Source organism: Trichomycterus rosablanca, chromosome 13, assembly GCF_030014385.1.
Source record: "Trichomycterus rosablanca isolate fTriRos1 chromosome 13, fTriRos1.hap1, whole genome shotgun sequence".
NCBI classification, from domain to species: domain Eukaryota; kingdom Metazoa; phylum Chordata; class Actinopteri; order Siluriformes; family Trichomycteridae; genus Trichomycterus; species Trichomycterus rosablanca.
The window spans coordinates 24,960,891-24,974,781 of NC_086000.1; the positions used below are offsets into that span (position 1 = coordinate 24,960,891).

Here is a 13,891-nt window from a genome sequence, read left to right on the forward strand (position 1 = left end):
CACCTTCCTGTGCACACAGCCTCTTTTGCACGGTGTGGAATGTTCAGGGACGTTGGACAGTGGAATCTCATTGATCCTTGTCAGATGAGCCTGTCTCTGCAACAATGAATTCTTTCTTCCTTGCATAATGCTGTTCTATTTAAGTACACACGAAATATGGTGATTCAGTGGACTAAAAGATGTCTTTCATACATTTCTGGCAGACTTTCCATGAGTCGTGGTAAAAAAGATTTGCTGGGATCTTAACACTCTTTCATTCTGTGTAGCTTCAGGTTGTTCTGATGAGTCACTGCTCCAGCAGTTCGGTTAGGATGTGATATAGTGTGCTGTACAGAGTGGAAGTGCTTGTTATAAAGTATAGTGTTTGAAATATATTTATGAGAAATGGGATTGTAATGGGCAGTTACAGCATAATAGATGTGACATTTAAGCCAGTACAGGGTTATGAATATCTCGCTGCCTGTACAAGCACAGAGAGCAATTTGTATATACAGTTGCAATCGAATATATTCAATCCCATTTTCAGCGGTTTGCAATAATCCAATCAAACAAGAACAACTTGAATAGCTCAACACAACTAATAAGAAGTGGTTTCTTTAAATTCAACACTAATGCAGTCTTAGAATTATTTAACCCCTTCATGGCAAGTGTCTTTGTACTTGGTAGAGCACTTTTTTTTGTTATAACCAGCTGCAAACGTGATGCATGGCTAGACACCAGCTCCTGGCAGTGTTCTTGAGGCATCTTAGCCCATTCCTCATGGGCAGTGGCTTCCAGTTCACTAATATTTTTGGGTTTGTGTGCTGCAATCATTGTCTTTAAATGCCACCAAACATTTTCAATGGGGTTAAAGGCAGGTGACTGTACTGGTAATCCAGAATTTTCCAGGACTTCACCTTACTCACTGAGGGCATGATGTTTTTTCCTAGGATTTTTTGATACTTGATTGAATCAATTTTGCCCTCCACATGCTGCCAAAGAAAGCAAAGCAGCCACAGATCATCACAGCGCCACCATCATGTTTCACTGTAGACAGGGTGTTCTTTTCGGCGTATGCTCCACTCCGCATTCTCCAGACATACTGCTGATCCATTGGCCCGAAAAGTTTCATCACCCCACAGAACATAATCTAAAAACTTCAGTGGCTCATTTATATGGTTTGAGCATACTGGAGCTGTTTTTTGTGTGTTTTTGGGTCAGTAGAGGTGTACGTCCTGGAGTTAAGGAAACCTTCTGCGTTTAGTATGCGTCTTACTGTTCAAACTGAAACCTCAGTGCCCACTGCCAACAAAACTTGCTGCAAGTCTTTTACAGTCACTCAAAAGTTTTTGACCACCTGTCTTCTCAGCAATCTGGTGGCAGCTACGTCCAGGTAGTAAAAGTCAGTGTTCCTTTGAATGATGTTTCCTACTGTATCTTCAGGAACATTCAGTGCCTTTATCTTTTTGTATCCTTTTTCTTGTTTGTGCAAGGTCATTATTCTTCTCCTAATTTTCGGACAACTCTCTTGACTTATTAGGTTCTTTCAACCGACAGCATTAATCAAATAATAACTTCTTTGACAGATATTGATTAATCGATTAATTGTTAATCTTTTTAATACCAACTGAAATGCACACTGAATGTAGAAAGCAAATTTAAGATATTACATAGTTATTTTATCTTTACATGGAAAAAGAAAGAAATCCTCACACATCAGTTTTAATATTAACTCAATACAATATTACTTGAATAAAACGTTCTTATTCATTTTAATGTTGCTACTTATGTTTTAGCTTGAGGATTGGTTTTCTTATTTTGACACTAATTAAAATTTGTTCCTCAGTGGAAAACACATTGGCTCTGTTTGCATGTTATTTTGTCAGTGTATGGATTCAATTTGGGTATCTTTCAAGGTATGAGAGTCAGCATTTACAGTAGTGCTGACAGGACATACATTTTCATTCTATAATTATTGCACCAGAAAGCACTGAAATCTATTTACTGACTTTGTCAAGACTGTGACATAGATTAATGGTCTCCTTTAATCAAGATTAAAAATAGCAAAGTTCAGGCTGTAATTTAAACAACTTTTTGATTAATTTGATATTATATCAGGATTAATATTATAGCTGAAAGATGGCTGAAAGACGCTTAACATATAAAGACAGAAGCCAGACTAGAGGAAGATGTTTAAGGATTCAAGATTAAGAGACATCAGTAATATGTAAATGACAGCATTCATAGCAGAGAATTAGTAAGACGTTTAGATGCAAGGAAAGTTAAAGAATGAAAAGATGAAGCTTCAGCTCAGTATGAGGAAGGCAAGGTCATGACAGCTGGAAAGATCACTTTATTATTTATGGAGAAAATGTCGAAGTGGTGGACAGATTTTGCCTACTTGGGTCAATTATTAACAGCAAAGGATCCAGAATGAGAATGAAGGAACTGGAAAAGCTCTTCAGATGTAACAATATTTGGATGTAAGATTTGTCTCTCTAAACAAAGATCAGAATTGTCCAGACTAGGGTCTTCTCTGTGGTTCTTAATGGATGTAAAATCTGGTCAGTTAAAAAGCATGACAGGAAGAATATTAATGCCTTTAAACTTTGGTGCTGGTGAAGGACTTTTGAGAGTACCTTAGCTGAATGAATCGTCGACCAAATCCAGTCTAGATAACCAAACTGAAGCATTCTTAATTTGGACACATGAGGAAAGCCGATTCAATGGAAAAGACAATCATGCTTTTAGGGGTTAAAGGTGAAAGAGGAATAGGATGGCCAAGATGGATGGATACAATTAGTGAAACAATGAATGAGCCATTAAAAAGCCTAAAGACTAAAAAAGATGATAGGATCTTTTGGAGAAACTACTCATATAGTCGGCAGAAGTATTGACCAACAGTTTAAAAACCTTTTTGTCAAGAGTATTAGTTGTTTAAATATCCAATTAATTAAAAAGCAAGCTGATATATTATAGTACTGTTGATAGCCTGATGATGATGACTGATAGCCAGTAAAATGTGAAATGCTTGTCACACTACTTTGAAGTATGTCTGAGGGAATTTGTGCTTATTCAGTCGAAAGAGCATTTTTATGGCTGGGCACTAATGTTCCAGTTTATTCTAAAGCTTTTCAGTGGAGCTGAGGTCAGGACTCTGTGCAGTCCACTGGAGTTTCATCATGTCTTTACGAACCTTGCTTTGTGCACAGGGACACAGTAATGCTGGGACATGAAAGGGCCTTCCCTAAACTGTTGCTGCAAAATTGGAAGCATATAATTTACTATACATAATTGATTTATTACACCTGTTAGCAATTGTTATGGCTGAAACACATAATTTTATAACTACATTTATTTTTATTTCATTTTTCTTGCTCACACTTGCATAGAATGTGCCACCACTCACAATTACCCCTCTTTGTGGTGGTAACTCACAACTGTAAATACTATATTTCTAAGCTCATTATGCAGTATACAGTAGGGCCAGAATAATACATACAGCAGTGTGGTTTAGCCTCTTCACAATAGAAGATTTTTTTATTGAAAAACATTCATCAGTGTTGCAGTATAAATAAAGATTCAAGGAACTGTCACTGCAGAAGAAGATAGCTGATTTGTTTTTAGGAAGAGCTGAAATTGTCCTTTTCCCAGTGGCCTATGCCAAGTGTGCTGAGCTAATGAAACTTGAATATTTCCTCAAAAATGTATCCAAAGGGCCGCTCAGGTGGCACAGCAGTAAAATACGCTAGCACACCAGAGCCGGGATTTCGGATACATTGTATTGAATCTCAGCTCTGCCATCCGGCTTGGCTGGGCGGCTATATGAACATCGATTGGCTGTTGTTCAGGGTGGGATGAGCTGGACCAGGATTTCTCATAACTGGTGCAATTACAGTCTCTGCTGGCTGATTGATGGCGTCTGCACAGAGTTGGGGAATAATGTTGATCAGGGTGTGACTCTCCGTGCACGAGGCTGATCTGCATATGAACTTGCCTTGTGCAGGTGAAGAGAGGCAGTCGGTACTGCGCACGTGTCGGAGAGTCAGTTGCGAAGCTCCTCAGTCAGCAGTGGAGGGTTGTATCGGTAGAGGTGAAGCGTAATGCAATCATGGTAATTGGATACGACTAGATTAGGGGAGAAAAAAGTCTCCAAAGTTTCAAATCACACATGGACATTAAAATCTGTTCTTTTATAACCCATACTATTTTGTCATTTCGCTCTTGTTATCTGACCGATAGAAATGGAGCTGGCCACAGAATCTGTTATTAATAGCAAAGCTGTAAAATATGGCAGTGAATGATTCCTTAGTCAATGTGGCTGAGCCCTGCCAATGGTGGAAACATAATTTCTACTCTACCTAAATGATGAGCCAGATTATTTTTTTTATTTCAATTTCTCTTTGAAAACATCACGCTAATTAAGGATTTACATCACATGACCTCATGTTTGGGTTTTTAGACAGATTGCTCAATTAATCACTGAGCAATCATTGACTACAAGAAGCTCACTGACCACAGACGCCTCCTTCCTTGCAGATCAAAAACTTTTTATGCTCTGCTCAGACCTTGTTAACCATCCAGCACCGGTCCACAGAAGTACCAGCACTCAAACTGGCACCAAGTAAGGTGAGCAGAGCACTGATGAGGGTCTGAACTCGGAAAGCAACAGGTCCGGATGGTAGCCCCAGTCAAGTCTTAAAAGCGTTTGCCAACCATCTGGCTGCCACTATCACGGAAATCTTCAATCGCTCCCTGGCACAGTTCACCATCCCTGTCTGCTTCAAAACTACAGCAGTCATCCCAGTCCCATTACCACACACATAAATGACTACCGTCTCACTGCTCTTGCTTTCATAGTGATGAAGTGCTTTGAGAGACTGATCTTAGCTCACATAATGAGCAGTCCTCATAAGTTTTTTTTTTTTTTTACCCCCAGCAGTTTGCCACCTTGCAAACAGATCTACTGAGGTCCCAATCTTCTTAGCATTGCACACGGCTCTCAACTAACACTCATGTCAGAATGCTGTTTATTGACCACAGCTCTGCATTTAACACTGTTATACCCTTTAGACTGGTCTACAAACTAATCACCCCTGGAATAAGTCAAACAAAGTGCAAATAGATCATGAACTTCTGTGGTCACTTACACCTCTAATCTCTCAGCACCTTATGAATAGACTTTTTATACCATCTGGCATGAAATATAGTTACTCCTTCCCTCCCTCTTGAAACACTCCTTCACTGTGTTAAGGCTTCAGCAGAAGGTTGCTGTTCATCCACCCACTCAGTGTTTTAATTTACTGTAGCCCTGTATCCTTTAGAAATGGACTCTTTGGTCATTATGTCAGTTTGAGTACTAAAAAAGAAAAGAAGTGGTCAGTCTCATGTGGGAAAAGAACAGTTGTTTGGTATACGTAGTCCAATTATGCAAATCTGTCTATATACACTATATGGACAAAAGTATTGGGACACACAGCTTACTTATTGAATTCAGGTGTTTCTTTCAGTTGCATTGTCACATGTATATAAAATCAAGCACCTTGCCATGCAGTCTGCCTTTACAAACATATGTGAATGAATGTGTGTGATATTTTGTTGTTAACTGTAGTCTATATGGATACACATTTTGCTGACTGATGCAGCTGTCTGTGGCTTCACCATTTGTAATTTAAGGGTCTGAAATCAGAGCTGGCATGTGTGCACTAAATTGATCCTGAGGTGCATTGGGGTGTGTTTCATATCGACACTTTTTCTCTGTAGATCTCTTTAGCTACGCTGTCAGCTGTTGGAAAAGATTGCTAACCGACAACAATAATCGAACAATGACAATGACTGCTGGTTATTGGTAAACCGATTAAGCATTGACATTTCTAGTAGGAAATGTGCTTTTTTATGTTCCAGCTAAGGGTGTTTGCTTAATATTAATGGATAAAATGATTGCTTTTGATGGTGTTGGTTGCTTAATAAGGTTATGTGACAGTATAATTGATTATTAAGTGCCTAAGTTGTGATGTGAAGTGCTTAAATGGAAGAATGAGAATTTTAATTAAAATGATTTGAATTAAAATATAATACCAAAAATGATACACCACAGCCACCTTAGCTGGTTGTGCAAAACCCGTGCTGACTGACACATTCGACACAGCCAGTAGCTCAACCAGACAGTAAAAGTTTCTACAGAACTGGCAAGGTGGTTACAACCCCACCAGGTCTCAGTGCTGGTGGGCTAATTCATTAGAAGGCCTTTTATTGATTGTAAATACAGTTTATAACTCAAGGAGTTGGGTGGTTAATGATAATCGAACATTTAATACACCTCTTAAGTTAATATTGTTTTTTAATCATCATGTGGGCTGAGGGTGGGTTTAAGTGAATTCCATCATTCCCTTAATATTTCAGTAACAGTAAACATCACTCCTACAGATTCCAATGTGAGGTCGAAACAGGGCTGGGATGGGGAGGTGACCTACAGCTGAGGATGGGAGGAGGATTTACGACTGGATAAGAGGGGAGAGGAGAACTGAAGGACAATTATAAAAAACAATATATGAGCAGAACTCAGTGAAAAGGTTGAAAAGGTTTATACAAAATCAAGGGAGCAGTATGAGCTTAAAGTGCTGTTAAACGCTAAGCTCTGAAATACAAAACTTTGATTGCTGAGATCTGTCCAGGGTATTTCTGCCGGTGGAACTGGGCTCTTCGTACCCCTGAACAGAGTGAAGTGGCTAATGGGAAAATGAAATGGGGAAAAAAATATATTCAAGACTATTACACCTTACCTTTTTCATCTTTGACCTATACTAAGTACAAATCACCATTAATAATCACCATTGTGCTCATACGAGTCTGTTAAAATGTGGTTGTGGTTGTTTTGTAACATATCCATTTCTTTCATCTCCCGTTTCAGTGACCGTTAAAAAGCCAACACAGGTCTCCATCACAAAAGTGAAGCAGTTTGAGGGCTCCTCCGCTTTTGTTAGGAGATCCCAGTGGACTCTCGACCAGCTGAGGCAGGTGAATGGCATCGACCCAAACAGGGTGAGTCACCGGGTTGAAGTGGGTCACCCAGGAGGCCAAAACTTCTTGGTCTCTCCATTTTTGTACCTAAAACCACTGTCAGGTTGGGTTATATTTTTTCTCATGTATCACTCTGTCTGTCTTTCTCACTTTTCTTCTTTTTTTTTCTTGCTCTGTCACTGTCATACAACAGGATTGTCCAGAATTTGATTTGACATTTGAGAATGGGTTTGACCAGTGGGTGGCAGGTTCAGCTGGGGACAAGTGCGTGTTTGTTCAAGTCCTACACAACACCTGCCAACGCTACAGTGCAGATAGAAAACCAGAATTTGTCAACTGCCAGTCCAAACTTCTTGGAGGTAAGTTAGCCTAGCATGCACCTGTCTAACCAAACAACCAAACACTCCTACACATCTATAGTTCTTTATTCTTAAAAAGCCAGGCATGATCTGCTAATGAGAAAGGGTGGAAACTTGGTATTGTTTTTTATGGGGTGTGGGATATATGTGGATCTGGGGTTGCTTGTGTTGTTAAACGTGGATTGTATTCACACAATACACAATAGATATCTACAATTAAGATTTTTATTACAAGCATTGCACTGTCAAATAAAAGACTATGTAGGTATGTCAAGCTATATACAAACCTAAAATTATTTATTCCAGCAACCTTTATTTAAAATTGGTATTGTTTTCTAATTGTCATGGTTTTTGTAGAAAACCCACTTCATTTTGTCATTAATGTCTTTTTGTGTGTCTACTTAAACTAGTTTAATTCTACTGTACTTCTAGATTACTGACTTTATTGTGCCTTTTTAACTGAATGTAAATCTATTTTTACTTTTTTTCTTCCACACATATTGAAATGACTGTTATAGAGATTAACCACAATTTGGATAAACGTCTATAAAAGGTTCATTAGAATAAATTTTGGAAAGACAATCACTCAGAGATTATCTCAGTGATAATGGCCTGGTGTATTTTACCACTGCACCACCTGAGCGCCCAAGAATCTGACATAATGCAAGCTGGAAAATTCTTTTGTTTACATAGTGGTGAAAATCCATCCTTTATTTATGGATTGTTTTGTGATGGACCAGAATCCCACTTCCTGTGTCGTTTTGTCAATATACACTGATCAGTCATAACATTAAAACCACCTCCTTGTTTCTACACTCACTGACCATTTTATCAGCTCCACTTACCATATAGAAGCACTTTGTAGTTCTACAATAACTGACTGTAGTCCATCTGTTTCTCTACATACCTTTTTTTTTAGCCTGCTTTCACCCTGTTCTTCAATGGTCGGGACCCCCACAGAGCAGGTATTATTTAGGTGGTGGATCATGCTCAGCACTGCAGTGACACTGACATGGTGGTGGTGTGTTAGTATGTGTTGTGCTGGTATGATTGGATCAGACAGTTTTTAAATATCGTGTCCACTCACTGTCCACTCTATTAGACACTTCTACCTAGTTGGTCCCCCTTGTAGATGTAAAGTCAGAGACGATCGCTCATCTATTGCTGCTGTTTGAGTTGGTCATCTTTGAGATCTTTATCAGTGGCCACAGGACGCTGCCCATGAGGCGCTGTTGGCTGTGTGTTTTTGGTTGGTGGACTATTCTCAGTCCAGCAGTGACAGTGATGTGTTTAAAAAAGCGCTGCTGTGTCTTATCCACTCATCCATGTCAGTGTCACTGCAGTGCTAAGAATGACCCACCACCCAAATAATACCTGCTCTGTAGTGGTCCTGGGAGAGTCCTGACCATTGAAGCACATTATGAAAGGGGGCTAAAAAAAGCATGCAGAGAAACAGATGGACTACAGTCAGTAATTGTAGAACTACAAAGTGCTTCTATCTGGTAAGTGGAGCTGATAAAATGGACAGTGTGTGTAGAAACAAGGAGGTGGTTTTAATGTTATGACTTGGTTATGACTTGGTTGCTTCACTGGTTCGAAGCTGAGTGGCTGTATGAGCAACGATTGGCCGGTTGCTCATATGGGGGGGTGGGACAAAGAACCGGATGTGGGTCTCTCTCTGTCAGAATGCGATTATGTTCTCTGCCGGCTGATTAGAGGCGCCTGCACAAGAGACGAGGGCGAGTGCCCTTAGGGTGTGTCTCTCCGCATGCAACGCTGGGTGGTGCCAAACTCATCAATGTGTGGGTGGCAAAGATGCATCTGGCTGCTGCTCATGTTTCGGAGAAGATATGGGTTAGCTTTGATCTCCTCTGTCAGGGCAGGGTTCGGCATAGACAGAGAGGAAGCACGATGCAAATTGAACAATTGGATGCGCTAAAAAGGGGAGAAAAAGGGGGAAAATTAAAAAATAAATAAATAAATAAGGTTAATTAAAAACCTGGCTTTTTTAGAAGTCTTTCTGGATAATGAGGGTGCATGGAAATACATGTAGACTCATTGGTAAAAAATTTGGCCAAACCCAAAATTCCTTTTAATCGCCCTAACAACTAATTATTGGTCAGAAACGTAGGTAATGCACTCTGTCAAGAACATGACCTGTGCCACCGTTTGCTCATCATTGCTCGTTGCACTGTATTGTTAAGGTGTAAAAGCTGGAAACAGTGAAATTCACTTAAATGAATAAATGTATTAAAACATTTAAATGATATATGATATATAACTCAAACTAAGACATGTATAGGTGTTCAAAATGTTCCAAAACATTGTTTGGCTTTTTCTTTCTTAAAAGATTACTGGAATTTTGACAGAACTGTATGTGTTGTTAACACTGCTTGTGTGTGTTCTGTACAATTTAAACAATGACGTAACCTTGATATAACGTGGCAGCTAACAGGTTTACTATAGTTTGCTACAAGGTTTATATTGTGATGTCATTCATTAAAAAGAAAAAGCACACCACTGTTTCCTGTTTTTAAGCAAATTGTTTTATGTATTAAATATATTTTACTCCTCAAGATGTTAACAGTACTACAGGGCTGGGTTAAATTAAGGAATGTCAGTGGGTGTAGAATGTGCTTACTTTTGCTGCACATAATCCAATTGTGTAAATATGTTTTCCATATGTTTACTGTAATTATAGAATGTTTTGCTTTGAAAGATGATGCAGATTCTCTACATGGGTTTTCTGTCAGTGAATTAGATTGCTTCTTCTGCTGGAACAAGTCCCATATGTATAGTTTTATCAAATTGTATTTTGTCGTGAGTATTCTACAATGTGGCTGCATATTTTTAACTGCTATAAATATTTGGCATTTTTAATCTTTCCTGCCATTATCTGATAGTAATTAGAGTGGTGTTTTGTTCTACTTAGATTTTTATAAATGTGGTTGACTTAAGCTGAACAATATGTTGTGAATTATTTAAACTCATAATGCAGACACTAATATTTGTGTGAATAAATATGCTATATATACAGTGTATCACAAAAGTGAGTACACCCCTCACATTTCTGCAAATATTTCATTATATCTTTTCATGGGACAACACTATAGACATGAAACTTGGATATAACTTAGAGTAGTCAGTGTACAGCTTGTATAGCAGTGTAGATTTACTGTACTCTGAAAATAACTCAACACACAGCCATTAATGTCTAAATAGCTGGCAACATAAGTGAGTACACCCCACAGTGAACATGTCCAAATTGTGCCCAAATGTGTCGTTGTCCCTCCCTGGTGTCATGTGTCAAGGTCCCAGGTGTAAATGGGGAGCAGGGCTGTTAAATTTGGTGTTTTGGGTACAATTCTCTCATACTGGCCACTGGATATTCAACATGGCACCTCATGGCAAAGAACTCTCTGAGGATGTGAGAAATAGAATTGTTGCTCTCCACAAAGATGGCCTGGGCTATAAGAAGATTGCTAACACCCTGAAACTGAGCTACAGCATGGTGGCCAAGGTCATACAGCGGTTTTCCAGGACAGGTTCCACTCGGAACAGGCTTCGCCAGGGTCGACCAAAGAAGTTGAGTCCACGTGTTCGGCGTCATATCCAGAGGTTGGCTTTAAAAAATAGACACATGAGTGCTGCCAGCATTGCTGCAGAGGTTGAAGACGTGGGAGGTCAGCCTGTCAGTGCTCAGACCATACGCCGCACACTGCATCAACTCGGTCTGCATGGTCGTCATCCCAGAAGGAAGCTGACGCACAAGAAAGCCCGCAAACAGTTTGCTGCAAACAAGCAGTCCAAGAACATGGATTACTGGAATGCCCTGTGGTCTGACGAGACCAAGATAAACTTGTTTGGCTCAGATGGTGTCCAGCATGTGTGGCGGCGCCCTGGTGAGAAGTACCAAGACAACTGTATCTTGCCTACAGTCAAGCATGGTGGTGGTAGCATCATGGTCTTGGGCTGCATGAGTGTTGCTGGCACTGGGGAGCTGCGGTTCATTGAGGGAAACATGAATTCCAACATGTACTGTGACATTCTGAAACAGAGCATGATCCCCTCCCTTAGAAAACTGGGCCTCATGGCAGTTTTCCAACAGCATAACGACCCCAAACACAACCTCCAAGATGACAACTGCCTTGCTGAGGAAGCTGAAGGTAAAGGTGATGGACTAAACCCAATTGAGCACCTGTGGCGCATCCTCAAGTGGAAGGTGGAGGAGTTCAAGGTGTCTAACATCCACCAGCTCCGTGATGTCATCATGGAGGAGTGGAGGAGGATTCCAGTAGCAACCTGTGCAGCTCTGGTGAATTCCATGCCCAGGAGGGTTAAGGCAGTGCTGGATAATAATGGTGGTCACACAAAATATTGACACTTTGGGCACAATTTGGACATGTTCACTGTGGGGTGTACTCACTTATGTTGCCAGCCATTTAGACATTAATGGCTGTGTGTTGAGTTATTTTCAGAAGACAGTAAATCTACACTGCTATACAAGTTGTACACTGACTACTCTAAGTTATATCCAAGTTTCATGTCTATAGTGTTGTCCCATGAAAAGATATAATGAAATATTTGCAGAAATGTGAGGGGTGTACTCACTTTTGTGATACACTGTATATATTTTTTAGAATTTTCTATTTTCCCCCACTTTTTTCGCCCAATTTCCTCCCCTAATCTAGTCGTGTCCAATTACCCTGATTGGGTCCTCTATACTGATTCGACCCTTTACCGCTGACTGAGGACGCCTCTCAACTGACGTACGCCCCCTCCAGCATGTACAGTCAGTACAGATAGTGCATTTTTCACCTGCACGAGTCGAGTTCATACACCGACGGGCACTGTGCATGGAGGCCCACACCCCCATCAGCATTATTCCTCAGCCCTGTGCAGGCGCCATCAGTCAGCCAGCAGGGGCCGCAGTTGCACCAGTTATGAGGACCTATGATCTGACTTTTTTACCCTCTAACCCTGAACAACAGCCAATCGTTGTTGGCAGAGCTGAGATTTGATACGATGTATTCGAAACCCTGGTGTTCTAGCGTACTTTACCGCTGCGCCACCTGAGCGGCCATAAATATGCTATATTTATTTATTTTTTGTTGTTGATTTTCTGATTGTCTTTTTCTCGGTTGCGAAAGTCTTAATAAACTGCCTCCTACTTTATAAAGCCCAGCTAGAGGTTTGGTTTCATGCCTTTGCTCACCCACTGAGCCTGTTGTGTCCTGAGAGGACGGTTTGGACTGTGTGAGTAGCAGTGTGACGCATGCCCTCTGGGGACCGTGGGTATTTTTGGTCCCATCAGTGTCTCCTGACTGACACTATGGGGTTTGTGGCTTTGGCTTGTCAATAAACTTGTTAAGATTTGTGTGAACACAACATGTTCAAAGCAGTTGGATTTTGGAGCACTCATGAAGGAAGAACTGTTCTGTTCCTCACAGTCTAAGTCTCACACCAGTGCAAAACAAATATTATAAAGCTGCTCAGGTGTGGGACAATAACTGTGGGGGGCACACCATCCTAATTTCTCTGTGGCATCTACTAAGGAATGTAGAATGTGTTTACCTGACTGTAATACAAACTAATAGTAAAGTTTACATTATGGCTTTTGTTTAAAATGAGTTAAAATAATGAATACTTATAAACATTAAAGCATTTAGAAGTTTAACCCAGATGTAAAGTATACATTTTACTTTTAAAGCCATACGTACTTACAACCCCAAATTAGACAAAAGTTGAGTCTTGCTGTGATTCTTCCATTTACTTTGACTTTTATTTTATTTCAGACAGTATGAACCCAAAATATTTCCTGTTTAACTTTATTTCATTTGTTAACATTCATTTCTAAATTTGAGGCCAGCAACATGTTCCGAAAAAAGTTGGGACAGGGGCAATTTAGGGCTAGTAATGAAGCAGGAAAAATTCAACTAAAAAATAAGTAACTCTTGCAATAGCTTTTTTTTAATAGACATCATACAGAATATCAGAATTGGGACTGGTCTGCTTGGCTATGACATTTTTGTTATCAGTGCTTTTAGGTTCTTAACAAGTTTGTTGGTGGACAGCTCGTTGTAAGCAATTAAATTTGTCTATTTCTACTTGATCATGAATCTGACTGCAGATGTTTAAATGCCAGTTATTTAAAACACTGACCCAAAAAAATCACACATCTTTTAATGACAAGAGAAAGTTACATTTCGGTTTTTATTATTACTAAAACTTGTCATGTACATTAAAGATTTAGAAAACAAAATAGAAGCAATAATTAAACCCAATGCTAGGAGGTGTATTTTTATTGGTAGGGCATTGGCTATAATATTATAATAGAACACATGATATAATAATAACGCTGGTGACAGAGACCGAGAGGGACATTTTGTGAAATGTATATCACCTTTCATTTTTATTGTTGATGACATTATTGATAAATGTAAATGTGTTTTTGACTTTTATGGTTGTTTAGTAATAACTAGCGTTGTAATGGTAATAGTTAAGTATATGGGGAGAATTTCTGTCTTGTTATA

At 39.6% G+C, this 13,891-nt stretch overlaps 1 protein-coding gene across 4 annotated transcripts in view; it reads left to right on the forward strand.

Annotated features, from left to right (window-relative positions):
* The window catches only part of stxbp6 (syntaxin binding protein 6 (amisyn)), a 97,835-nt gene that overhangs the window by 66,588 nt on the left and 17,356 nt on the right, over window positions 1-13,891 (forward strand). For all 4 annotated transcript variants that reach the window (XM_063007801.1, XM_063007802.1, XM_063007803.1 and 1 more), the window contains 2 exons: window positions 6,890-7,020; window positions 7,193-7,358. In XM_063007801.1, the coding sequence (XP_062863871.1) occupies window positions 6,890-7,020; window positions 7,193-7,358 (297 nt within the window). The remainder of the gene's footprint in view (window positions 1-6,889; window positions 7,021-7,192; window positions 7,359-13,891) is intronic.